The 24,796-nt window shown below is 45.9% G+C and overlaps 3 protein-coding genes across 6 annotated transcripts; 2 read left to right on the top strand and 1 right to left on the bottom strand.

Annotated features, from left to right (window-relative positions):
- Positions 1 to 261: 261 nt before the first annotated feature.
- PLA2G7 (phospholipase A2 group VII) lies at positions 262 to 12,343 on the bottom strand (the record flags this gene model as incomplete). Of its 3 annotated transcripts, none has more annotated exons than XM_084513915.1 (11): positions 262 to 1,605; positions 1,977 to 2,125; positions 2,760 to 2,933; positions 3,359 to 3,450; positions 3,633 to 3,746; positions 4,779 to 4,926; positions 5,318 to 5,386; positions 5,949 to 6,042; positions 6,613 to 6,763; positions 8,364 to 8,488; positions 11,969 to 12,343. In XM_084513915.1, the coding sequence occupies 11 exons, from the start codon at positions 12,021 to 12,023 to the stop codon at positions 1,502 to 1,504; spliced, it is 1,275 nt and encodes a 424-aa protein (XP_084370041.1). In that variant the 3' UTR covers positions 262 to 1,501. The 3 variants fall into 3 exon arrangements, with proteins under 3 accessions (XP_084370041.1, XP_084370040.1, XP_084370042.1); XM_084513914.1 differs by lacking the exon at positions 11,969 to 12,343 and adding an exon at positions 9,770 to 10,028; XM_084513916.1 differs by lacking the exon at positions 11,969 to 12,343 and adding an exon at positions 9,766 to 9,984.
- On the top strand, positions 10,027 to 11,147 carry IMP3 (IMP U3 small nucleolar ribonucleoprotein 3; the record flags this gene model as incomplete). Its single annotated transcript, XM_084513918.1, has 1 exon — positions 10,027 to 11,147. One exon carries the CDS (start codon positions 10,027 to 10,029, stop codon positions 10,579 to 10,581), a length of 555 nt encoding a protein of 184 aa, XP_084370044.1. The 3' UTR covers positions 10,582 to 11,147.
- Positions 11,543 to 24,744, top strand: ANKRD66 (ankyrin repeat domain 66). Of its 2 annotated transcripts, none has more exons than XM_084513920.1 (4): positions 11,543 to 11,642; positions 16,399 to 16,645; positions 17,993 to 18,221; positions 24,421 to 24,744. In XM_084513920.1, the coding sequence occupies exons 2-4, from the start codon at positions 16,507 to 16,509 to the stop codon at positions 24,599 to 24,601; spliced, it is 549 nt and encodes a 182-aa protein (XP_084370046.1). In that variant the 5' UTR covers positions 11,543 to 11,642; positions 16,399 to 16,506; the 3' UTR covers positions 24,602 to 24,744. The 2 variants fall into 2 exon arrangements, with proteins under 2 accessions (XP_084370046.1, XP_084370045.1); XM_084513919.1 differs by lacking the exon at positions 11,543 to 11,642 and adding an exon at positions 16,169 to 16,294.
- The last annotated feature ends 52 nt before the right edge of the window (positions 24,745 to 24,796 follow it).

Here is a 24,796-nt window from a genome sequence, read left to right on the forward strand (position 1 = left end):
AGTGTGGTAAGGACTTCTACACCCAGCTGCAGCTTACCACACTCTTCATGTGTTGAAAAGGGGTTGCTGTTTTTTCTACTGTTCCATGCTTCTGTATAATGTAGGTTCTTCCATCTCTTCTGGGGCTGTGGATTTTTCACAGTGCCACGGTGAATTACAAACATAATTGTCTTGCTGAACATTACAGTAGATCCTGAGCATTAGCACTCGCTCAGTAAACACTTGCATATTAATCCCCTTAGTAGAGACAAGACACAGTGGTAGGCTGTAAAGAATTTAATTAAATTCTGAACAACAGGCCTTAGATGTCATTGCAATCTCATGTTAAGATCACAGATTATATAAATATTTAATTACAGTTAAAATACAACTGGAGCAAGCAATGAAGTTGTTTGTAACCTTATTTTGAAACAAATAGGCTACAGTTAGTAGTCCCCCTATTGCAAGGCTTATTCACTTAATAGTTCTTCCTTGTGGCAACTTGAGAGTTCTGCTCTAAAAATCAGAGCTGCCTTCAGCCACCCACACAGCCAGCTTTTTCTGCTGACACATACAGACAGCAATGCCAGAAAATGAACAAAGATGAGTCTCTAGAGAGTATTACAACTGTACAGGACAACATGATCAAACTATGCTTGCATGCCTCTCTTTAAAGGGAGCAGGTAGAACTGACACAGCTATTCCACAGGTTCATCTACAGCAGAATTATTCACGTGTCACCAAGTGACAGTAGTAATATAGAGATAGTAGTGGTAATAGAGAGAATAATACAAGAGACCATGCTTAAAGCTTTGCCTGGGGGGATTACACTTACTACACTGACCATTTCAGCAGCTTTTTGAATGGAAACTTCTGAGTGTGGCAGCATGAACAGATCTTAAAAATGTAAGTGGGATAAGTTTGTATGAAAAGTCACGTGTCAGAACAAACTCCTTGCTGTGCTGTTACCTTAAACTATTTCCTGTTGCTTTTACTGTAGCTCTTCTTTTAAGCAGACAGTTCTGAAGAGCTTCCTCCTGGTACCTCTCTAACTAGAAGGAACAGAAATCTGCCCCAACTCCCAGCTGTTCCCAGAGCACAGCTGAAATAATTAAGTTTAATAAATTAGTTTCTTCTTACACTGGAAAAATAAAAAGGCTTGTTGGATGCAAACTGACTTAAAGCTTGGTAAGCAGAACTTTAGTTGAATTCCTGGTAGTTTAATTTATCTCTGCATAGTTGATTCTAGGTGAGAAACAGAATATTTAAATTACGATCAAGTGATTTCCTCCCTCCTCCCCCCCGCCTATAAAGCAGAAATTACCCTGTTATGGTATTATTTCTGAGAATCCCTCTAACACATCTGAACTTAACCTTTATACATTTGGATAATTTTTTTGTTGTTGTTGTTGTTCTGCACCCCAGAAGCTGTGTTGGAGGCCAGTGCAATCACATCTGAGCAATATCTGGCCAAAATTAGTGTCCTGGTTCCTGTGGTATTTACAGTACTTCCTCGCATTCCTTATTCGCCTTGAGATGGAGATAAGTCAATGTTGGTACCAGAAATAACATTGGGTCCTATGCCATCCAGGAGGGAATCCCACTTATCAAAATCTTTCGTAAGACCTATAAATAGGGGGAAAGAAAACCCAAATGGTAATGAGTTAAGTTGTTGGATTTTTGTAAAATGATACCAAAAAATTAAATAGGATACATGAATCAACTTGGCAAAGTAGGGGATGCAGTCATACACGCTCCTAGTTTTTACATACAAGCACAAGTGTACTGAAACTCAGATGTTCTTCCTCTGAGTTGCTTATATTATAGAAGTAATGTTTTCTAGAGTTTCATTCAAGTCTGCATTTTTTCTGCTTAGACTTTTCTGAGACTTACTTGTAGTGAAGAGTAAGTTGAGATTTAACTTGTAGTAAATGGTGGTTATAAAAAAGGAGTTACATGTTTATATCAAAGCATGACATGAATCAGCAGATACTTACTCAAATGTTTCTGCAGGAAGGCTAATGAAGCATGATTGCTTATATCGATAGCTTCATTGGGATCTATTTCTCCTTTTAGTTTGAAAAACTTTCCAATGATTTCTCCGCTCACAAAGGTAAAGTCAGGAAAGCTCTGATGCACTGACCCTCTGCAAACACAGAATTGATCAACAGGCTCATAAGAATGTAGGCGTTAGATTAAAAGATGACAGAGGCTTCCTGAAAGGCAGACACATCTTATGCTATCTTATCAAACAAAGGTTAGTTTCAGGAGAGTGCAAGGTTAGCAGTAAATTGTGCCATAACCACAGAAGGGAGGAAGTTCTGTTTGTGCTTAGCCTATATAACCACAACAGCAATAAGAAGGCTTAGCAAAACTTTGAGATCACCAGGTTGTCTCTTTGCCCTAAGTGCATTATACAGGTGTCTGCTCCCCTGTGCATGGTGCTTTTATTAGGGGAGTGTACAACTGCACCCAGAGGGCTATTTAAAATGCCCAAATGCAGATGGATGAGGTACAGAGCAACGCTTGTGCCTGACAGAGGAATGCACACCTTGCAGTGTCTTAATGTTACCACCTGTGCTGAGAAAGGTCTCTGTCTCTCTCCCCTGTAGCAGACATATTGCTATCTAATATAAACATGCAGTGAAAATGTGGGCCCTGAGGAAGTAGTGACTGTCTGTCCTGCAGCTACCTGTAACTGAACAGCTCTGACAAGAGAATAAGTTCTGTAAACAAAGATTCATCCTTGACCACAGAAATGGTGGATGCCTGGCACTTACTTGATGGTGATCATTTTCTTGTTTGAGTCATTGGAGCTAAGCTTCTTCATCTTTAAGATATTATCGGCCCACTGGAATTTTTCAGAATTGATAAAAAGCAGCGGTTGCTGGACACTGTTCTCATAAGTGTCATCGCCCACTGGGAGCATCCACGCATCGAGAGCAATGCCACACCTGCCAAAAACAACATCTGGATATTGTCACAGGTAGAGAGCTTTGTGCGGACGTTTTCAGCATGCTTTGGTTTGCAGCAGACGTGGGGAAACTGATGATACTGAACAGGTAAACGCGTTAATTAATCACTTTATAGCGATAATGTTTTCTACTCTGGGGGAAGAGGATTAATCCATTATTGCATTTGTTGGTCTCCGCTGCCAGGTGCAGCTGGGCACAGGAGCTTCTGCAAGGTTCCACAATGTCATGGGAAAATACAATACAGCTATTGTGTTCCTCTGCATCCCCAAAGCTGAAGGAAGCACGAGTTGAAGAAAATGAGACATGCCAAACATTTTTTCTTCAAGAGCTAATTTGTAGCTGAGGGATCCCTACTCCAGGCTTGTCGAGTGCCAAATGTCCCTTTCTTTGTTTCACATACTTACCTGAATCTAATTTCTTTGCTGAGACTCTCAATAACTGTAGCACCACCAAAAGAGTGTCCCATCACAGCTATTCTGCTAGTATCAACAGAATCCTGTTAAAAAAAATCCAGGTGCTGTAAGAGACTTTCTTTCCCCTTTTTTTTCTTTTCAAATAAGTTTTTCATCTACTGTGTGATCTTCAGAATAGTCTACAGGAAGCCGTTTAGAAACGGAAGAGGAAACCCAGAAGCTTTATTAGGTGGTTAACAGATTGAAGTTGCCAACTTTCACTCACCTTTAGCTTATTCCAGTCAAAGTCTGAATTCAGTACGTTCATTACTTCCTCCCCTGAATTGATTTTTAGAATGAGGTTGAGTGCTTTGATGCACTCCTGTGCTCTCTGCTGCACCTGGGAGACAGAAAAGATGGGACAGAAGTAGAATGAATTATCAGACAACTGCTGGTTTTTCTGGCTTGTTGTACACAAAAATTAGTTGTTTTTTTTTTTTTAATATAAGGGACTGGTACAATAAGCACTATTCTGAACTGTAGAATTGATCTGTAAAACAAAACATTGAGAAGTTTTGATCAAATGTGAATTTTGGGGGCCCCAAATTGTTGAAGCTCTTGTGTAGATTCTCCACTTGTCCCATCTGCACAATAGCTCTGAAAGCATCTTTATGCTGGATGTACCTAAAGCAAGAAACTGCCTCAAAGCCCTTCCTATTTTACATACATACACATTACTAAAAAAATGTAACATAGCTGTTGCCAATACAGGTTTTCAACGTAAGAAGCGTTCTGGATTTTCATATGTTTAGTTAAAAAACAAACAAACAAACAAAAAAACAAAAAAAACACACAAAACTTCAAAAAGAACCAACGAGCAGCAGCATCCTTGGGAACAACTGAGCGTAGCCAGCCAGCGAGACATCTGTTTATTACCGAATTTCAAGTAAATCTCAACCTCCTGGCTTCTCTACTAGAGAAACATACAGGCAACAGCTCCTGCATGTTATTTGCAAGCTCAGATGTTGTGTAGTTGGACTCACAAGAAGGATGTTGAATGCACACAGGAAGGGACACTCATGCTGCTGTCTGTGTGGCCCTGCAAGATAAACACTTCCCAGTTTGAGTCTGTGCTGGGTGGAAGAAAGCACTCCCATATTTTAAAGGTCAGGTCTGTGCTTGGAGGAGCTTATCGCCATGACCACATGACATCTAGCACGGATGCTGCTTATAATCAGGAAGTCTGCACTGCTTACACTGCTATAATCCATGTCAAAGTGTGTCAGAGGTGGTGAAGCAAACATCCCCCTTAGAGCAGCGACGATTCATCTTGCTGGTAGCAGTAAACAAAAGCTACAGCAAGCCCAGGGCCACACAAACAACGCTTAAAGACAGGGCTGGGCAGCACTTGATCGCAGCCCCAGGAGGGTACCTGCTTGTGACGCAAGCAACGTTCTTCCTCTCCCGATTTTAGTTTCCTGTAGTAGATCCACTCCTTCTCCATGTTTGGTGTAGACTCTTCCTCTGTTTCAGAAACAGACTTTTTTTTACAGTAATACGTTGCTGAAGCTGATTCATCTCTGCAATATCAACAGAAGGTTATTTCTGAGGATGTATTCCATTTCTTCGGGATGAAATCAAAAGAAGCCTTAGCTTTCACTTTCTTCAAGAAATCCAAGCTCCCAACCAGTGCTGCCCCACCAAAACTCCCCCCACCATTACGTTTGCCAGGTTCTACCAATAAAAGAGAAAAATAGTGTGCTTGAAGAATGACAAATGATACGTGCCACAGGACTTTGCATTAAAGGGCTTCAAATTTATCTCCCTTTGGTTAGCTAGGAAGTGACCTAGGGAAGGGGTTGGGGCTGAATGTGAGATACTAGTTACTCCTTTAAAAAAAATCTTTACATGTAACTATTTATTACCAGAAAGCTTCTCTCCATCCAACTGAAGAGCACACAATATACCCACCTGTGCTCCACTGCAGCCACTATGAAGCCTTGAGAAGCCATCTCTATGCAAATAGCAGAATAGATTGTCCTGCAATCAGAACCACACTGGTGATACACATGCACTCATTATAATGAGTTCAGTTGCACTGCTCCTTAAACACTGCACCCTGTATGTGCTAGCCCCCATTCTGTATTTCTCCTCTCTGCTTTAATTTGCTAACGAGCAGAGCAGGCTGTTGTATGCCAGTCACCCAAGGGTGCTTTTTGTTGCACTGCACCCTGTTACTGTTTCAGTACCTATTCATCAGAAAATGTTAATAATTCTTAAAGTAGCACATGGGGCATTTTGCATTTTCAAAGAGCTGTCCAAAGATAAGTACCTAGTCCTCATAATGTATTTATGCATGGTTAAATACCTGCACCCCTAAAATATATATACCTGGGAAGCAGAAATAAAGAAACCAACCCTGCCTTTATTTCCTGGCATTGATTTCAGTGGAAGCATGCAGATACACAGCAGCCTGTTCTTCACATCTCTTTTGACTCCACAGGGATCTCACCCCCCTACTGAAAATCTGTTCAGAACCATTCTTAGAGACTGTTGTCTCCATGGACGACAAAAATAGTTTGTCAACAAACTGCTGAATTACCGAAAAGCTCCAAGTCCATGGGAAAAAACGAGGAGTGGGTATTTTTCTCCTGGCTTAAAATCAGCATTTGGTTTTGCAGGACAGGTCACAGAACCTACATAAAAATGGAAGCGTGTGTCATTATCACTTAAATCAGAGACAGCTCTTGTTCCTGTGGGCTAGGTCCCACAGGAACAAGCCCGGTGATTTCAGAAAGGTCATCTAAAGATTAAGGTAGCAAATCTTAAAATGCAGAAGATAAACGAAGACACGATTCTGCAAACACATTCTACAAAAAGATGTTTTATTTCTCCTGTCCATAGCCTAGCACAAGGCCAACCCTTTAAACCCCACAAGAACAGATTTCTAGGAGCAGCCAGGCATCCAAGTTCTGTTTGTATTCAGAATTTCGCATCTATCTGACTCTTGTATGTCTGCAAAGTTCCCCATGTGATTTGAATCCTGAAATAGGGGCAGCTTCCCCATAACCACCCAGACACTCCCACATACAGCGATCACGGACCGTGGTCCTGCAAAAGTGGGTCATGTCCAGCGTTGAGCCTTGACACCCAAACCCTTCCCAAACACACGCTCCTCATTGGGAGAAACTAGTTTTCAGTCAAAAACATGCTGCTCACATAGAGTTCGTGCCCTTGTCAAGAAATAAAGCGTAAACCAATCTCACCAACGTAGTATTGGAAAAGCCTTTCTCCTACAACACGGTACATGTTAAGGAAGTCGGAGAGTCCTTGATAGTACTCTTTATCTGGAATCCATGGTGCCTCTTCATTATCTGTGGCGTTGCATGAAGGGTAATACAGGCGTAAGAAGCTTCCCTAGGATCAAAAAAAAATATATATATATATATATATATTTATTTCTGAATATATGACGAAAAAGAGGGAAGATAAAAACATTTATGTCAAGGGCTTCAGTTGCAAGAAAAACAGCTCAAGAGAATTTGGAGAATCTCATGAGAATATTATTATTCAATGCAGGCTGAGCTTTGATGGCAGTCCTATGTCGCTGTCATTTTGTCCCCACAATGACTTGAAGCAGTACAACAGCTGGCATCCTGGCAGCGATGCTCACACAAATGTCTCATGGAGCTGCTACCAAGCTCATTCACCCTGCTAACCCGGGGGAAAGGTAACCGACCCTCCCAGAAGTACAGTTTTCCACTGGATTAGGTCAGATTTTCCTCCGAGACCAGTATCTGGATGTGTGGCCCAGCAGATGAGGTTTGGGCAGCCAGGGGCATGGCCTCAACGTGGCCATCGTGCTCCCAGCTAACCCGAGCAAATGTCTCTGTCTGCTGTCAGCAAAGCACCTGGACAGCAGCGCAGCAAAGGAGTGCAGTAACTACTGTTCTTCCTCCAGTATCTCCTCACCAGGATGATTACAAGCCTATAAAGTCCATCTTTCTAACCAATTTTATTACTTGTGTTCCTCTGCCTCCATTTCTTACTGCTGCCTTGGGTCTCCTCTTGCTGTTTGTATGCCAAGTCTGCGGGGGAACCACACAGGCTCCCCGTCCTCCCCTCGCCAGTATTCTTCCTACACAGCAGTGTACCAATGTGGTCTCTTCAAGGACATCTCCCAGCAGACAAGGTGTGTGCAAGACGCTGCTTGAACGCACCGCCAGGCTCCTGCTGTGGCTTTATTTAAATACGTTCTGTCTAAAACTGCAGGCAAGGTGCATGAGCCAGGGAGAGTAGCGTAAGCATGAGCTTTGGAATCGAGTCTGCTCCTCTGAGCACAAATTTATCAGTTTCATACACGGCGTGCACCAAAAGCTTGTTTAATGAATCTTGTTTCCATTTACTCATCAAGCTTCAATCAGCCTTTGACACGACGAGCACTAAGGAGGACACCACGGAGCCTCCATCCAGGCTGGTAATGACATCAATTCAATCCCAGAATAGTCCCGCTGAATTTCTCCAGGTGACAGTTTACCAGGAAAGGAAAGAGGTTCATTACCTATCCCTGAGAGAATTGCCATTATGCAGATTGCTCATCCACGAAAAACACAGGGGCTGATTGCAAAGAGAAGCTAATCACTCTTGGGTGCTTATAGAGCGGAAGCTCAGCAGAGCCGAGGAAAACCTACAAATAACCACTGCAAACGCCACAAATTCCACCTAGCTGTTCCAAAGAGCAAATCTGTACTGCAAATGCACAGTCTTCCCACAAAAAATACTCAAAACCAAGAGGATTTGAAACAGAAACTTCTAAGCGAGCCCACCAGGTGGCTATTCACTGCTCCTGCCTTCCCATCGCGGTGTCTCCCTCCTTTAATGTCCTGGAGGCACCCAAATGTGCCCTGCATGCATCCTGCACTTCTGCTCACACCTTTGGCCGGATTCCCCCACAAAACCAGAGTTGTGAGGCTGGCAATGAGCCTTAAATCCAAAAGAGGGTGAACCCAGCGCTTACCTCAGCTGCATTTTCTGTCATCAGGTCCGTGCAGCCCACAGAGTGCGGCCCCTTCCCTTCGGGGATCCTGTAAAACTTCTCAGTGCTGTTGCTGCCCATTTCCTTTGGCGCCTTCGCCGACAGGCCTGGGGAAGAAAAAAAAAAAAAAAAAAAAAGCACAAATCAGGAGAATTTGGGGCCTTTGTGGCATCTGTACTCATTGTGACGTATGTGAGCAGACCGTATGCCCTGAGAGATAAAACAAATACAGCGCGTTAAAGGTCCGGGACTGCTCAAACTGAGGATTAGGCTGACAAGAGCAGCTGCTATTGAGGATCTGAGCTCTGAAACCCCAAGACACTGATCTGACACCTTTGGCATGGTGGTGGTGGCAGTTCTGGTGGTGGCAGGCCCCAGGCAGGGTGACACCCAACAGCGGAGAGGCCACAGGGCACCCAGAGGTGGCAGCGCAGGGCCCAGCAGGGTGCCCAAGCCATAGGTCAACGGGTTCCCTGCGCCAAGACCCGCTCCCGGTGCAGGAAGTGGGAGGGGAAGTTTGGGGTTTTTGCAGCTCCCTGTAAACAAGCCCGGCCTGCACGGCTGGGGCAGGGGTCTGAGGCCCTCCCAGCACCCAGGAGGTGGGGAACAGGGCAGCTGCAGGGGGCAATGGGTGCACTGCCCCTGCCTGGGGGGCCAGGCTGCATCCCACCCACAGGGTAAGACAATGACATAAAGCATGTTGGAAAATTAAACAAGGTGAACGTAAATATAAAACAAAAATGAATAGAAATATAAAATTAAAATCAAAATCAGGAATGAAATTCAAAATAGAAATAAACTTCAAAACAAAACTTCAAATTAAAGTTAAAAATGGAACTTCAAAATAAAACTTCAAAATAAGCTTAGAAATAAAATATCAAAATAGGAATAAGTTTTAAAATAAAACCTCAAAATAAACTTAAAGTAAAACTTCAAAATAAGCTTAGTATAAATAAACCTCAAAATAAGCTTAAATTGTTAATATAACAATAATGATATTAATAGTATATATAGCATTATATTGACATTACATATGTTGATCATATTATATTACATAGATCATATTATATACTAATATGTTAATGTAAATAAACTTCAAAATAAGCTTAAAAATAAGACACAAAAATAAGAATAAATTTAAAAATAAGACCTCAAATCAAGCTTAAAAACAAGACTTCAAAACAAGAATAAAATTAAAAATAAAGCCTCGAAATAGGCTTAAAAATAAGACGTAAAAATAAGAAGGAATTTCGAAATAAAGCTTTTAAATAAACACATAATACAATTTGATCTTGAAGGTGGGACTTTACAATAAAAATAAGAATTAATTTAGGAATAAGAACCAACTAAAAACCGGAGAGAAGGATGCAATTAAAGCACGCACAAACCACCGAATTCCCAACCATCTGCCCGGGGGCAGCGCCGGCGAGCCGAGAAGAGCCGAGCCGAAGCGAATGGAGCCGGATCGCGGCGAACCGAATCGACCTGCACCGAATCGAGCCCAAGCGAATCGCGGAACCGAATCGAGCCCAGCCCAAGCGGGCCGGGCCCAACCCCTCCAGCCTCGGGGCCGCTGCCTCTCACCCGCTCCTCCCCGGAAGGTGCCGCGGTCTCCGCCCCACTTCGCCCTTCCCGTGCCGCGGCCATGGTGCGGCGGCTGCGCTACCCGGAGCAGAAGCTGCTGCGGCGGCTGTCGCTGGTGAGCTGGGAGGCGGCGAGCGGCGTGGCCGAGGTGCGGGCGCTGCGGCGCTACCGCCTGGGTCGCCGAGAGGATTGGGCTCGCTATAAAGCTTTAGCCCGGGCCGTGCGGGGCTTAGCCCGGCGCCTCCGCGATTTGGGGCCGTCCAGCGATGCTTTCCGAGCCCGCTGCGCCTCCGCCTTGCTGGGCAAGCTGTATGGTTTGGGGGTGCTGAGCTCCCGGCGCTCGCTGGCTCTGTGCGAGAAGGTGTCGGCCGCCTCCTTCTGCCGCCGCCGCCTGCCCTGCGTGCTGCTGAAGCTGCGCATGGCGCAGGACCTGCGGCACGCCGTCACCTTCGTGGAGCAGGGCCACGTGCGGGTAGGGCCCGAGGTGGTGACCGACCCGGCGCTGCTGGTGCCGCGCGCCGTCGAGGACTTCATCACCTGGGCTGACGGCTCGCGCCTGCGTCAGAAGGTCCTCGACTACAACCAGGAGCGCGACGACTTCGACCTGGCCGCCTAGGGATGCGTGGGTCGGGGGGTGGCTGCCATCCTGCTGGCTTCTGGGGGGAATGCTGACTGCCACAGCGCACGAATCGATGGCACCAATCGATGGATGTCGACCGCCAAACCCCTGAAATCCCCCAAAACACGCCCAGGAGGAGACGCGCTCACTGTCGGCACAGCTGCTTTTACCATCGACATTCCTTCTTTAACACCACGCCACATGGGGAGACAGCACCACAAACTGCTCAGACATCACTCTGAAAACACCCCGCCCCATGCATCCCGCAAGGACAGCGCTCTCAGGGAGCTTTCTGCGAGCCTGGCGCTGCCATTTCAACGCCTCAGATGCCAAGCAGCAGGAGGACGCTTTCATTAAGCCTCCTATTTGGGGACAGAGTGCCGATGCCACCCCGCTTGGTGACCTGGACACCACTTTCCAAAAGCAGCCTCGTCCTGGGAGGTTCTGCTTTCACCCAGCACAACTCAGGGGGGTTTGCGGTCAGCAAAGAGGCCGAAGAGTGAATTTCTGGGACTGTAAAAGTTGTAGCCCCCAAACGGAATAAATACATAAGTAAAAGCTAATGTTTTTGTGTAAAGTCACAAGGGGAAGCCTGACTGGCAGGGCTGAGCCCTGTGGCTGTGGGGGCTCTGGCTGGGGAGGGTTGGAGCGAAAGCAAACCTGAGCAGTTCGAGGGCTGTCAGGAGCTTCGTTCCCCTTTGAAAAAAGGGCAGAAGAGCAAAAATAAACCAAGTTGGTTTATGGTGTTGAAGAAATGCATGTGCTGCCTTATGATGGAGTTTCCATGAGTCTTCCTAGTGATTCTAAAACACTCCAGTGAGCCCAGCTTGCCATCTTACAGAACATTTTTTTTTATGTAACTTTTACGTAACTTTTTTTTTTTTTCCAGCTACAGGCTATTACAGAGTTATAAAGTGCTCTTTCTAGAAGTGCTTTCTTTGCTGTTACCCTGGGCGACCAAAGGATTTGGCAGCAGAACAGGAGCGGAGCTGTGGGAGCCGTGGCTGCTCTGGGTCTGGCCGCACTGGTGTGGCTGCCCTGAGCAGGAGGGGCGTTGGGTAAGTGGTGTTTGGGGGCTGAGGCAGGACCAGAAACCCTCTTAAGAAGGTTTTTTAGAAAGCAAACTAAATGTTTATATCTGTACCAGTGTCATAAGCCAGATATATTAAACTGTGTTAGCTTTTAGAGCAATAATAAGTGTTAAGAAAGGGGCACATCTCCCTAAAAGAGATGGGACTTCCCCACTACACTTGATTATATGAACAACTCCAATTTATGCTTACATTAATTTTGCTAAAATGTTACCTGTAACACCTTAAGAAGTCTTTCTCGGGGCACACGCTTTGCTCAGGTAAAAAATACAAATGGAGAAGATGTTCCTTACCTGAAGCACGACTTTTTGTGAACACCTTGCCAGCCCTCGTCCAGAGCGAAGTCATCGTGTCTTGGGGAATTCAGGAGGTGCCCAAGCCGGGTGCGGGTGAAAACGGGGTCTGCTTCGCTTTACTCTTCCAGGAGAGTTTCAGTAAGGGTGCAGTGATGTGTGCTGCTGTCCAGGAGCCTGAGTAGGGCGTTTTGCTGCTCGGATGCTGAGCTGCTTTGTCCGCCCCTCGAAGGAAGAGCAGAAAAGGAAATCTCGGGTCTCAAGCACGGAGGCGGTCGGGCTGGAAACCTCAGCAGCGTTTCCTCACCACCCTGCTCCTTTGGCCCCAAAACAGCTTTACGCTGTTTGCTCGTGAGTCTCCGGTGTCTTCTGCAGCTGGAGAGAGACAAGACACAGGAGTATAAGTTGTTAAATGGAGGCTAATTGCCTCGGGGCTAATTGGCCCCTACAAAGCTGTTCTGTGGGGCAGGAGCATCCAACACTCCTGCTCCCTTCTCACGGCCTCAGAAATTAAATTCTTGTGGTCCTTTTAGGAAACGTACTAGAGCAGGCAGTGGTCAGGGAGGTTTTGCCAGTGCCGCTGGGTTTGGGCTTTTGTTTTCTGCTTTTTTTTTTTTTTTTTTTTTTTTTTTTTTTTCCCTGGCCTTGGCCTGTTCTCTATTTGGAGGCTGCCAAGGGGAGGAGGAACAGAGTCCGGGGAATGTGTGGGAGCATGGAAGAAGGAGTCCTTCACACTGCTGCCTTTTGTGTTGCGGGGACTAAATGGCCCAGGCTGTCATTGAAAGGCAAATGTGCTGATTTCAGCTGCTTTTTCCAGTAAACAGCAATACTGCACGTGGAAGTGGCCTCCCAAATCGGGCATCTTGGGGTGGTTAACTCGGATGATGTCCCCCTCAGTAACCAGTGGTCTCCCATTGCCGTGAGCACAGACAGCACTGCAGGCTGGGGAAGGACGGTGTAACCCCATAGCCAAGTGCCACACGAGCTATTCCCCACTGGCTAAAGGCATCACTGAGGTTTAAGTACGTCCCCTGCTAATTTGGCACTGGAGATTGAACCAAAAAGCAATGCTCATCACTGAGGGATGGGACTGCCTCTTAATTCCTGCCCCAAAAACTAAACTGAAATGTGAACATCACTGGGGCTGGGGAAAAAACACCCTAAAGCAGTGTTGACAGCGTTAGCCTGAGGGCCCCAGTTCCGGCCCCTGCTCTTAAATGTCCTGCTTTAGTCACTGAAACAATTTTTCTTTGCTTCAAATATGGGGGGGGGACACCAACAATGACTCTAGAGTTGGAGATTTGAGCATCTCCAGCCCACTCCGAGAGCTGCCCGTCGGAGGGTGATGTCCCCAGCAGGATATCCTGACAGCTGCTGGCTGCTCTCACCCACATCCCCAGTCAGTTGGTGTAAGCCCAGGCTGTGTTTTACCCTTGGTTTCTGCCCCAAAATCCTTCCCCCAGGCTCAGCCCTGGTGCAGGCTGGAGGTGCTGTGTCACCGGGTAAGGTCCAGGCTGGTTACGGGGCAGGTCCTGCTGTGACTAATGCCTGAGGCCACCACGTAGTCACCTGCAGTGTCAAAGCCCACTGGGGGAAGCCACAGCCCCAAAACGCCCTCTCCTCTCCCCAGCAGCCCTGGTAGGAGCCAGGACTAGTGCTCAGTGTTGCAGAAAGGCGATGGGGTGAGGAGGGTGCTGGCACCGAGCTCCCCGGAGATCTTGGGTCAGGGAGGACCTCTGGAGGACATCTACCCCAAACCCTGCTGCAAGCGGGGCACACATGGAGCAGGGAGCTCAGTTTCTTGTCTCAGTTTTGCCTATCTTAATGCTATCTTCACTCCCCGGAAGCCCAGAGCAGCGTTTAATCACTGTGATGTGTTTGTTTTTTTTTTCCCTTTCCCTCCGGTCTGTGCTTCCCCTGCTGCAGCCCAGCGCTGCTGCTCCCCACCCCGACACCCTAAATGCCAGCAGGGCACGCACCCTCTCCCCTTCCCGTCATCCTGCAGGGACACGCGGGGATTTGGGGTCAGATAAGAGGAAGACTGCGAGCCCTCGTCCGGCGCAGAACTCCTTAAAATCCCCCTGCCAGCCCCGTCGCTCCTCCCTGCACTCTTCCCAGGCTCTTTTTTTCCCCTTTCCCCAGTGCCTGCCGCTCCCGTACCTGCTGTGCAGTGTCCTGGCCACCTCCTGCTCCTGTCCCTCGCTTGGGAAGGAGCTCGATGTCTTGGGAAGTTGCTCGAAGGCCCCTTTGGGTGCCCGTGGCCCTGCAGAGCACGGCGGCCGGCGGCTGATCCTGCAGGAGGACGTCTCCCATAGCAGGCAGAGTGGCTGCCGGGCTCTTCCCGAAGGGGAGGGACCAAACTTTGCCTTACTTTCCAGACGGGACAATCTTTCTGGGAGAGACCTTTCCCCAGGCCTTGCCAACGAGTCTCCTGCACGGATCCATTCCACCTCCAACCCCTCCCAAAAAATAAAATGCTGCACTCGCAAGAGGACCCCACGGCTGTTCGGATGCTGGGTGTCCCCTCTGTGTGTCAGGGATGAGTTTTAACAGGGGCTGGGTGCAGCACCTGGACCCCCCATGACATCCCAGGGAGGATGGGGAAGGTCAGAGCAGCTCCGTTTGGCTCAAAGTGTCTGCACAAAAATCTGTATCTGATCTTAAAATCACATAAAAAGGGGACAGCAGCGCCCTGAGGAAGCGAGTCCCACTTCTGGGTGCCACTGCTGGAGTGGTTTAAGGTGGATTTTGAGCTCAGGTCCCTACTAATAGAGCAGATCTGCCCCCATCCCTCTTTGCACAGCCCCAGTGTTTGCCTCCTTGATGGTGACAGCTTGGCCCAGTGCATGAGTGTGGTCTGCAGGCTGGGAACTAACCCTAAACCCAGCACTGATAACAAAAGGTGAGCTTTCAGAGGGATCAACTGCCCCGTGAGCCTTAAGGCTAGCAAAGGGAGGCATGGAGGGTAGGTAAAATTCAAACTGGTCTGAATTGCTTAGGAAACTGAACCCACGGACTGTCTTCGGAGAGCTGCTGAGCTTGTGGGGTGGGCTCATTGGTTTTAGTTCCTCGCCCTTCGTGTGTGTATGAGCATGATCTGAAGTTAGCAAAGAAGGGTGCTTGAAGTTCCAGTTACATTTTGCTGAATTTTGTTGGCATTTCCTTGGAAAGGAACAAGAAAAGTATGTGAAAATATGATACTTTTTTTTAAATCTGTGTTTTTGTCCAATGCTCATTTCAGTGAAGTGCTGCATGCACTCTTCAGTATTGTTTTCAGTGTAGGTTTAATGCCAATGAGAGGTGTCGGAAGACTAATGTGAAGACCTCTGATTAATCATGGAACAGGTTTTTCAAGGCAAGTGAGAGGCAAGGAGGAGGAGGTGAATGAATGATTGAAGTAACAGATATGTTCGAGCCAATATTACTTCTGTGACCCACTGAGGAGCACCAAAACCCATTATATCTTTTATTGTGTACACATGTTCCCCTGTCATGTATGCGTCCTCCTCATCTACCTCTGGCTCCCAGGATGCAGCCCCTAGGGTTGGGAACCTCCCTGCATCAGCCTCTGCGAGCCCTGATGCTAGTCCTTTATAACGTGCTCAGCATGGAAATTACACTCTTCCAAGCTGCAAGCTGTGAATGGTGCTCCATGAAGCAAATGTCAGTGAAGCAGGAACTGGATGAAGTCCTAAAACTCTTCCAGTTTCTGAAGGGGACTGGAGTAATTGGCTCAAGACTAGATGTTGGTACAGGAATATAAAAGATTTGTCCCTGTTGATTTGGCCCGACTGGAGAAAATATCGCAGTAGTTCCATCCGCAGGATGATGGGATCCTGTAGGGATCTTTGCAAGCTGCTTCAGTGCCCTGCCAGCAAAGCAGCTAGAAAAGGTCTCCCCTTTTCATTGAAGCCCACAGCCTTGTAGGGGTTGAAGATCTGCTTGCATGTCTTGATTTTGGTCTGTTTTATGGGACTGGAAAGTGGAAATCACAGCTATGGAGACGAACTTGGCACAGTTAGGCAACATGCCACAACTAGGCTTTCTGCACAAAAGAGCACAGAAGATACTCGCCAGACATTTCTTTCCTTACACTAAAATGCTGCCAGTAACAAATCTGCAGCACTGGCAAGGGAGGAGCCAGTTTCCAGGGTAAGTGTGTGACAACAGATCGATGGCAATGTTTGGCCTGAGCTGGCAGCTCTTTAGCAACATTCTTGAGAAGTGCAACGTGGTTTTGCCTACGAGTCTTGAAAAAAAGGGCTGCACTTTGCTCCAGATTTCCACGACCGTAAACGAAACATCACCATCAGTCTTTGATCGCTGGTTTGATAATAAATACTTTTTTTTTCTTCCTCTCTCATTTCTCTTTCCTTTTTTTTCTGGATAAATGCTGGCTTCTCACAGTGCATGTCTTGTTTTCAACCCAGACACTGCCTGACCCAGTAAAAATGCTTGAAGATGAGAGGAGCTGATGCATCAACAAGCATACACTAAACGACGTTGCCCTTTACCAGATTTTTTCTGACGTGTGCAGCATGTCGGAGCTCCACGAAGCCGTGGCTGTGGGCGACTACGACCTGGTGAAAGAGATTTTGAGGAAGGGGCGCTGCGACCCAAATCACAAGGATGTGGACTGGAACGACAGGACCCCACTGCACTGGGCTGCTGCGAAGGGTAAGAGTGTCCCTGCTCTGTCACCTCTGCAAACCGTGTCCTAAAAGGCATCATGACTGCAGTTGTCTTGCTATGATAGCAATTAATACTGGCGATCATCACAGTTTGTATCAGATCCCTTTGTCCTTAATGAGGAAAAAGAGAAAGACAATATAATTTCGAACAGGATCTGTGCCCACAAGATAATTTATGGGATTATCATCAAAGAGATCTTTAACACAGGACCAGAGTCAAATTAAAGTTAAAAAAAGTGAAAGTCAAATATCCCTTTACAGCCCTGGAAAGATACACAACAATACAGTTGCTGTATAATTGTACAAAACGTAAAACGTGTGCTGCAGTGTTTGGTATATGCTGGGATCTCAGATTCTGGTGCCTGCCTTTGCTCAGAAATCAGTTTGCTGCTTTACAGCTGGTACCAAGTTTTACACCTGACGGATTTCTCATTTGGGCAACAAAATAGGGAACCGAGTGATTTTCATAAAGCTGTTTCATCTATATAAAAATTTACATAACCGTTATATATAAAATATTAATGTGGCTAAAATGCAAACTGTAAAAATGTAAACTCTAAAATGTAAACTGTAAAAACGTGAAATCAGGGAATGAGGACTTATAAATGCTGTGATTGTCCTCTGATAAATCCAAAACAACAAGTAGTGAAATCTGTTTCCCCAAGGAAAACCACATGTACACAGCGGTGGGTTACTGTGGGATGATGGTGAGATGTTGGTGTGGTCTGCATGCCACTGGGAACAGCCTCACTCAGCAAAGGCCATGCTCAGCAGGGTAGAAATAACTTTATTTTTGCTTCTTTGGCAACTCCACAAGTTAGAAAAATGTGAAGCTGAAATAAAACAAGTTATTTCTCTCTCTCATATCAAACTTTTTTTTTTTTTTAATTAAAGCTGCTCACAACTTTTTAATGTTAAATTTTATTTTGGCTTGAACTAAAAAAAATAATGAAAAAATGGAACAGTAAACGGACAATTAGTCAAGGACTACTTGCAGTTACAGAATCATTTAAGTTGGAAAAGACCTCTAAGACCACTAGCCTAGCACTGCCAAGCCTACCACTTGGGATGTACTACTCAGAAAGCAGCAGAAAGCTTTTTGATTTTGTTGCTGTTCTTTTTGTAAAATACTTCTGGAAGCTATTTACTTTGGAAAAAAAAGGAATCAGCATTTTCCAAGGAGTATTCCTTATTTGATAAATAAAATGGCTAGGCCACAGGTAAAACATGATTGGAGGGAATCATGACCAAGTGTGCGGTGACTGTCTCCTTCAGCCTGAAAGCATAAAGCCTCATTTTGGTGCTTTTCTCCCCATTCTTCTCTCCACGCCAGGGCAATCGGAGATGATTAAGCTCCTCGTGGCTCACGGTGCCCGCCCCTGCCTGAGGAGCGACGCAGGCTGGACCCCGGCTCACTTTGCGGCCGAGTCGGGCAGACTGGGTGTGCTTCGCACCCTTCACTCCCTGCATGCGGCCATGGATGCAGAAGACCTCTTTGGCGACACTCCCAGGAGGCTCGCGGAAATCTACGGACACAAGGAGTGTGTCAAGTTCTTAGAAACGTGAGTAGCAATAGCTGTTCCCAGCATGATAGGCGACGATGATCCTGAGTGGCGTATATAGGGCCAGAATGAATATGAGTGCATTATTCATCTTTCTGCCTAAACCTGTCAAAGCTGTTGAGAATTAGGTTGGAAATGAGGAGACATTTCTTCTCAGGAAGAGCAGTCAGGCGTTGGGATGGGTTCCCCAGGGAGGTGGTGGAGACATTGGATTGGGAACATCCATCCCTGGGGATGTTCAAGGAGAGGTTGGACGTGGTGCTTAGGGACATACGGGTGACATTGGTGGTAGGGGGATGGTTTGAGCATGTGATCTTGGAGGGCTTTTCCAACCCTAATGGTTCTGTGATTCTCTGAATGCATAAGAGATAAGCAAATGCAGTTCTTTGTCACAGGGAAGCCATTGGGAAGTCTTTTCTTATTGCACTGCCTTCTATGGTTTGCCTTGGTATGTTTTCAAAAACATTACAACTTCATGACATCATTGTTTTTGTAAGGATGTTACAAAGCGATTATTGAGCAATAGAAGTGAAAGGAAGAACTAACAATGCCACGAATATTAACCTCTTAGAGTGGTGAACGCTGACTGCACAGGTTAAATTGTGTAAGAACAGCCCTTTAGCAGGTAATGATAGTGTATGTACAGGATTTGTGGTAAAAACTGACATACATTTATTTGTTTTTTTTACATAACTATTGAAAATTTTACCATTTGATCTGTTAGTAAGGTGGCCACATTATTAGCAGGTATTGCTTTCCAATTCTGGAAAAGTCCTGATTGTCTTAACCCTTACAGTTATCATTGTGGCATTATATGCAATTAGTATTAAGCTTTTAATAGTTCCAAATAACCAGCTGTGTTTTTCAGCTGACATATCCCCACTGATCTGGCTCAAAATTATTTTCCTCTGTGTGAATTGTGAATCTGTATTGAAATAGATCTCAAGTCTCAGGCTTATGTAACTTCAGTTATTGGAACAAGTCTATTTGTTTGATTGTTTATTTGTTTTTCTGATAAGCTTGATTTCAGAGCCTTTTACAGGACTCCACAACATGCCCAACAGGGGCCCCTGAGCAAGAGATCCTGTTCATGTTTCCCTGAGAGTCCCAAGGCTGAGAGCACCCAAAGGCTTTTTCCTCCCCTGAAGATTTCTCTGATTTTGCAGCCCTGCTGTAGTTTGTAACTGGAATCTTTCTTACTGTTGTGATGTTATCAAGACTGCTTTGGCACCGTACAAATCACCTATATGCACATATCCAACCCAGCGTCTCCAGCTTGCCTTGAAGACCACGTACAAACTACATGTACAGGTCCATGGTGCAGATTTGGTGCTGACTCTCCTTTCTGCAAGGCCTCTCCCCTCTTCTCCACCTCCCAGGCTCAGGGCTACTGGTTGCCACGTCCCCATCATCGAGGAATTCAGCACAGGTGCTGCCACGTTCAAAATGAGGCTGTGCAAACGTCTGTGGTGGCCAGTCTCCTCCAAGCATTGCTTTTCATGAACCCCATAAACCTGTTAGCTTTCTGCTGTACTTCTGCAGCTTGTTGGTTCCTGCTGAAGTGCTCCTTACCCTCTTTTTTCTTGACACAACATCAGTGTCCTCCCATAGGTACAGACACCTGAACTGTGCCAAACTGTCATGCAAACAACTTTCTAGGAGAGCCACACATTCATGTTTCTAAGCTCTGGTTATTGTGGAAGTGGATGCAACCTTTGCATGTTACCTGCCCATCCCACACCCATCCTAATGCTTTCATCATAATGAGGATTTTCTCTTTATACTGTCCTTGGGTCTTTGCTTGCATAGTTTCTGTATCCGAACAGGTAAATTTCTGAACAGGTAACTTTCTTCCCTAGAGAGTGAAAAGTCTTCAGACTTGTTCCCCTCGATGAATCATTTATAGCAGCTGACTCCCAGTTCAGCTGCTGTCGTGTTTACATGGATCTCAGCACAAACTCCTGTTTATCGAGTTCTGCCACGGGTGTAGAATTTGCTCCACACTTGGCTGTGCCTGAGAGCAAAGGTGGTGAGGTGACAGCAAGGGGGAGGTTGCCTGGATCACACAATGCCCATGGCAGGCGGAGGTGCCTGCATGGCTGGGATGGGCGGTGGAGGCAGCTGGAAGAATGATTGACAGGAAGATTGATGGGATGATTGACAGGATGATTGATGGGATGATTGACAGGAAGACTGATGGGATGATTGACATCCAGTCTGAGGCACCAGATGAGCGGAGAGGTGACAGCCTAAGGCGACTCATGTAGCTTGTGACTGGTTTTCTGAGGTGAATGACTAATTTAGGGCAGAAAAAGTGAATAGTTGCCTTTCAGAGCCACATGCTGGTCTGAGTCACCCTGTGGCCATGCACTGCTCAGGCAGAAGTGTGGCTCACAGGAGGAAAGGGTGTGAGTGCTCATTGTGCTGAGCTACAGCAAAGCTGCAAAAGGTTTGGTGACCGTGACACAAAGGAGGTGACAGTGCAGTGAAGCGAGATGGACCCAGTGTCTGTTCCTTGGCGGGCTCAGGAATCCAGACCAAGCAGGGCTGCAAATCTCCCACCATAGAGACCTGAGAGAGGTGCAGGATTAAGGGCTGTGACAATTTACAAACCAGCAAGACTCTTTAAATGCCCGTGCCTTGGACAGGTTGTAATGTATGGTCACTGCACAGGAACAATGCAGCCTGCAGGCAGCCCGAGCAGCCAAAACTTTGTCAGTGGAGCTTGGGAGCCATTTTTATAAGCCCAACCTGTGTAATTTACAGCCACGGTGGAAGTGTCCACCCTCATGCAACAGTTTCACCTCCTCACATCAGCAGATAGAATTAACTAGGAGGAATCACTGGTATTTTTAAATTACCTTCTGCTTCTGCAGATGTGCAGAAGGTCCAGCAGTTATGTCCATCTTCAGGGATCGCTGAGGCTCTGGCAGGAGCTGGGCAGTACTGCTGTGGCTGCAGACACAAAATGAAGTTTGTGTGTGCATGCTAATGCTGCACAGTGCAGAGTAGATCTGGTCACCCTGCTGGCTGCGTTGGGATGTAAATGTGAGGAATATTTTGTTACACAGCAGCACTGTCAGTCTTGAATATTTGCCTGTCATGCAAAATAGTATGAAGAGAGAAAAGGCAATTTATAGAATAACAGCCTGAGGGCTGTGCAAAATGCAGGGCTGGAGTGTGTGTCTAAACAGTGAGAGGAGCACCCAAATCCTTCCTAGATCCCATTTCAGCCTTTCCTGCCTCCACCACCATGCACCTTACATGCTGTGTGCCTGCCTGTGGTGCTGCTGGCTGCATGAACACACGCTTCCACATGCAGCCAGAGTGACTGCTCCGTGCTGAGGGCTGTTTGCATCCACATGTAAATACTACACGTATCAACACATTACTATTAATAACACATAAATATTAGGAATGTTCTGCTACAGCGTCTCTGCACCACTCACCGAGGTTTGCATGGACATGCAAAGCATTGAAACCAGCCTTCAAATGCACAGCTGCCTATGAATAACAATTTGCATCAGGTTTATTTTTTTTTTTCTGCACCACAGCTTTACCTTGGATGCTTTCGGAGCTGCTGGGAGCAGCACCAGGGCAGCTCTGAGACCTGTGGCCCATGCCTGCTGCCATCCTGCCTGCAAAGAGCCAAGAGTCCAAACTGCAGCAGAGGCTCCCTCTAGATGAACCCAGGGCAAATATATATACATATATATATGCACAAACATATGTACTAAACCTATGCTGTGCAACGCATCTCTGTGCAGAGCTGCTGGCTTTGCCCTGTGCTCTCAGCTGGGACACCCCAGCACAGATGTGAGGGTGTTGCTAGATGGCAGAAAAACAAGTTTTTGCAGATATTTGGCAATATTTTCATTAGGGCTCCATAAACCGTTACAAAACCAGAACTCTGCAGGGAGACAAAATGGTTTGCCAGCTCTAAGACAGGCCTTACAGCTATATTTAGCGTTCGCTGTGGCCTCACCTTGACTATTGCATGCAGTTCTGGGCTTCACAAGATAAAAAGGATATTAATGTCCTTGAATGCATCCAGAGGAGGGCAATTACATTGGTGTAAGGGCTGGAAGGCATGTAAGGGCTGGAAGGCTGAGGATACTTGGGTTGTCCAGCCTGGAGCAGAGGAGGCTGAGAGGCGGCCTCAGCACTCTCTGCAGCCTCCTGAGGAGGGGGATGGAGAGGGAGGTGCTGGCCTCTGCTCCCTGTCTGAGATTTAGGAAAAAAAAAAATGCTGTGAGGGTGGTCAAGGACTGGAATAGGCTTCCTAGAGAGGTGGTTGATGCCCCATGGCTGTCAGTGCTCAACAGGCATTTGGACAACGCCCTCAGTAATAGGCTTTAACTTTTGGGCAGCCTTGAAGCAGTCAGGCAGCTGGACTTGATGGTATGAGTAGGTCCCTGCCACCAGAACTACTCTGTTCTTACACCTGGGTGAGCTGTCAGTGTGTCAGCTGCTCCAGGCATGCAGCAGTTCCCCTGTGGCCTGTGGAGAGGCCCCTGGTGGAGCAGGCTGTCCCCCTGCAGCCCAGGGGTCCCACATGGAGCAGATCTCCATGCTGCAGCCCGTGGAGAGGAAGAGGTATAAAAGAGCATCTGGGTGGGTGTCTGGCAGCTGCCCAAGGTCAGCCCACCACAGCGGCTCCTGTTTTTTTCAGTACTGTCTCATGCTAACCACTACTGTGAGAAATAAAAGGTCTGATTTGCTTCTTTTGTTAGTTTTGAAAGATAGATGTTTTACCTTTCAGTAACTTGGACATGAAGGATAGGCATACTCATTCTTCTAAAATACCTCACTGCCTACAAAATGCAGAAAGTAGCTGTCTGTTTTATAGTTGGGGTCACTTTTTCCTGAGGTAATTGACTGTGTCAGTGCCAGGCATGTATCAAGATTGTAAAGTTAACACTTAATAGGAAAAATATTTGAAAGCTGTGATTAACAAAACCATAACTAAGATGATGATGATGATGATGATGATAATAACCACCATATTACATATTTTTTCTGCCCAGATAAACATATTCATTTTGGTCTTGATTAAAGTGTTTTTAAATTTGCTTTGCTTGTTTGCAATGGAAAGTGTAATGAAATCAGCTGCCGTTTCAAGACTGTAGGAAAAACCACAGTGAAGTATGCTTATTTTCAGGCTTCCAGTCTGACACTGAATGACACATACAGTGTCATTCAGTGAAGATCTGGGACTATGTTTGTTTGACAGAAAATATACGAGTATCATGAAAAAATGAGAGCTTTTTACAGAGGACAAAAATTACAGAGGACAATTTCCAGCTCACTGCTGAGCTGGAAATACCAGGGCTTGGGTGGATGATGGCTCACTATCTGAAATCCGTATTTCACACACTTGAAATCATGGCAATAACTTGAAAGACATGTGTGAGACCCCCAGCAACCAGAATAAAGTTGTGAATTATCTGTATATGGAGATACAGGGCTAGAGAAAGTGGTATCTTTCGCATAACTTAAGGTTTTTCCATGCAAAATTTGAACCTCTACAGACAGCCTTAGTTCTATGACATTGCTTGATGTTAGTCATTATTTTAAAAACAGATATAGGCATGAATTATTAAGTTTAAATCTGCTTTTGAATGCAAATTTTAGGAAAATTTTAGGACTGAATTGCATAAAGTATTTGTGAAGTTAAAAGATCATCTGTAAAGAATAACTGTGTCCAAATTCTCCGAGATTCCAGTGGTTTTCAGATCTGATGTTTTGGCACAAAAAAAATCTAGTACTCATGAATGAGCAGTACAAAACATTTTAAAAAATTTGAAATGTTGTGGTTGTTGTGAATTAAATTGCTGTGTGCATTTGCATTGCAATGTGCTTAAGTCTTTTTAACAGCACAAAAATTTGTGCTCTTAGATCAGTCTGAGAGCTTTGCATTAGTTGTGTAAAAATTGTGTTACAATTGTTTTTCCAATGATTACAGCATGAATTTCACCATAGATCCTTACCAAAGTTTTTCCACCTCAATCCATATGAATACCTGGTCACTTGGGGTGATGAATCCCGTTGGATTTGGAGTGACCCTGAGGGTTTTCTCATGGATTGCTGGCAATAGTGTTTTGACCATGATCTGTTACTTTGGATGGGCTGCTCATGAGTGGTGGTGTGACTATGTCATGCTCTGTTTTTGAAGATAAACTCTTGCTTTCTTCCCCAGAGCAGAGGTGGAGAGCAGAAACTACCTCAGGACAGCTGCAATGAAAGGAATTCCTGTGGACCAGAGAGATGAAGACTGGGAACTCAAGAAAGAAGAGTTTAAGAGAAACTCATCATGTGCTTGGCAGAACTACACAACCTCTGTTCAAAAGAAGAATCGAAAGAAAATGGGAAAGCGGTAGTGTGCCCTGCCTGTTTGGTACCACTGAGAACTTGCAGTGCAGAGCAAAAACACTGGCAGACCTCAGATGCAGGGTGAAATATGGATGAACAACAGAAGCAGCTGGCCACGACAATGCATCTTTATAATGTACTGTAAATTTTGTTGGTCTTAGGGAGTAGGTAGGAGACTTTCTGTCCATATCTGTGTATATATG

This window comes from Aythya ferina (assembly GCF_964211825.1).
Source record: "Aythya ferina genome assembly, chromosome: 3".
In the NCBI taxonomy this organism is placed as follows: Eukaryota; Metazoa; Chordata; class Aves; order Anseriformes; family Anatidae; genus Aythya; species Aythya ferina.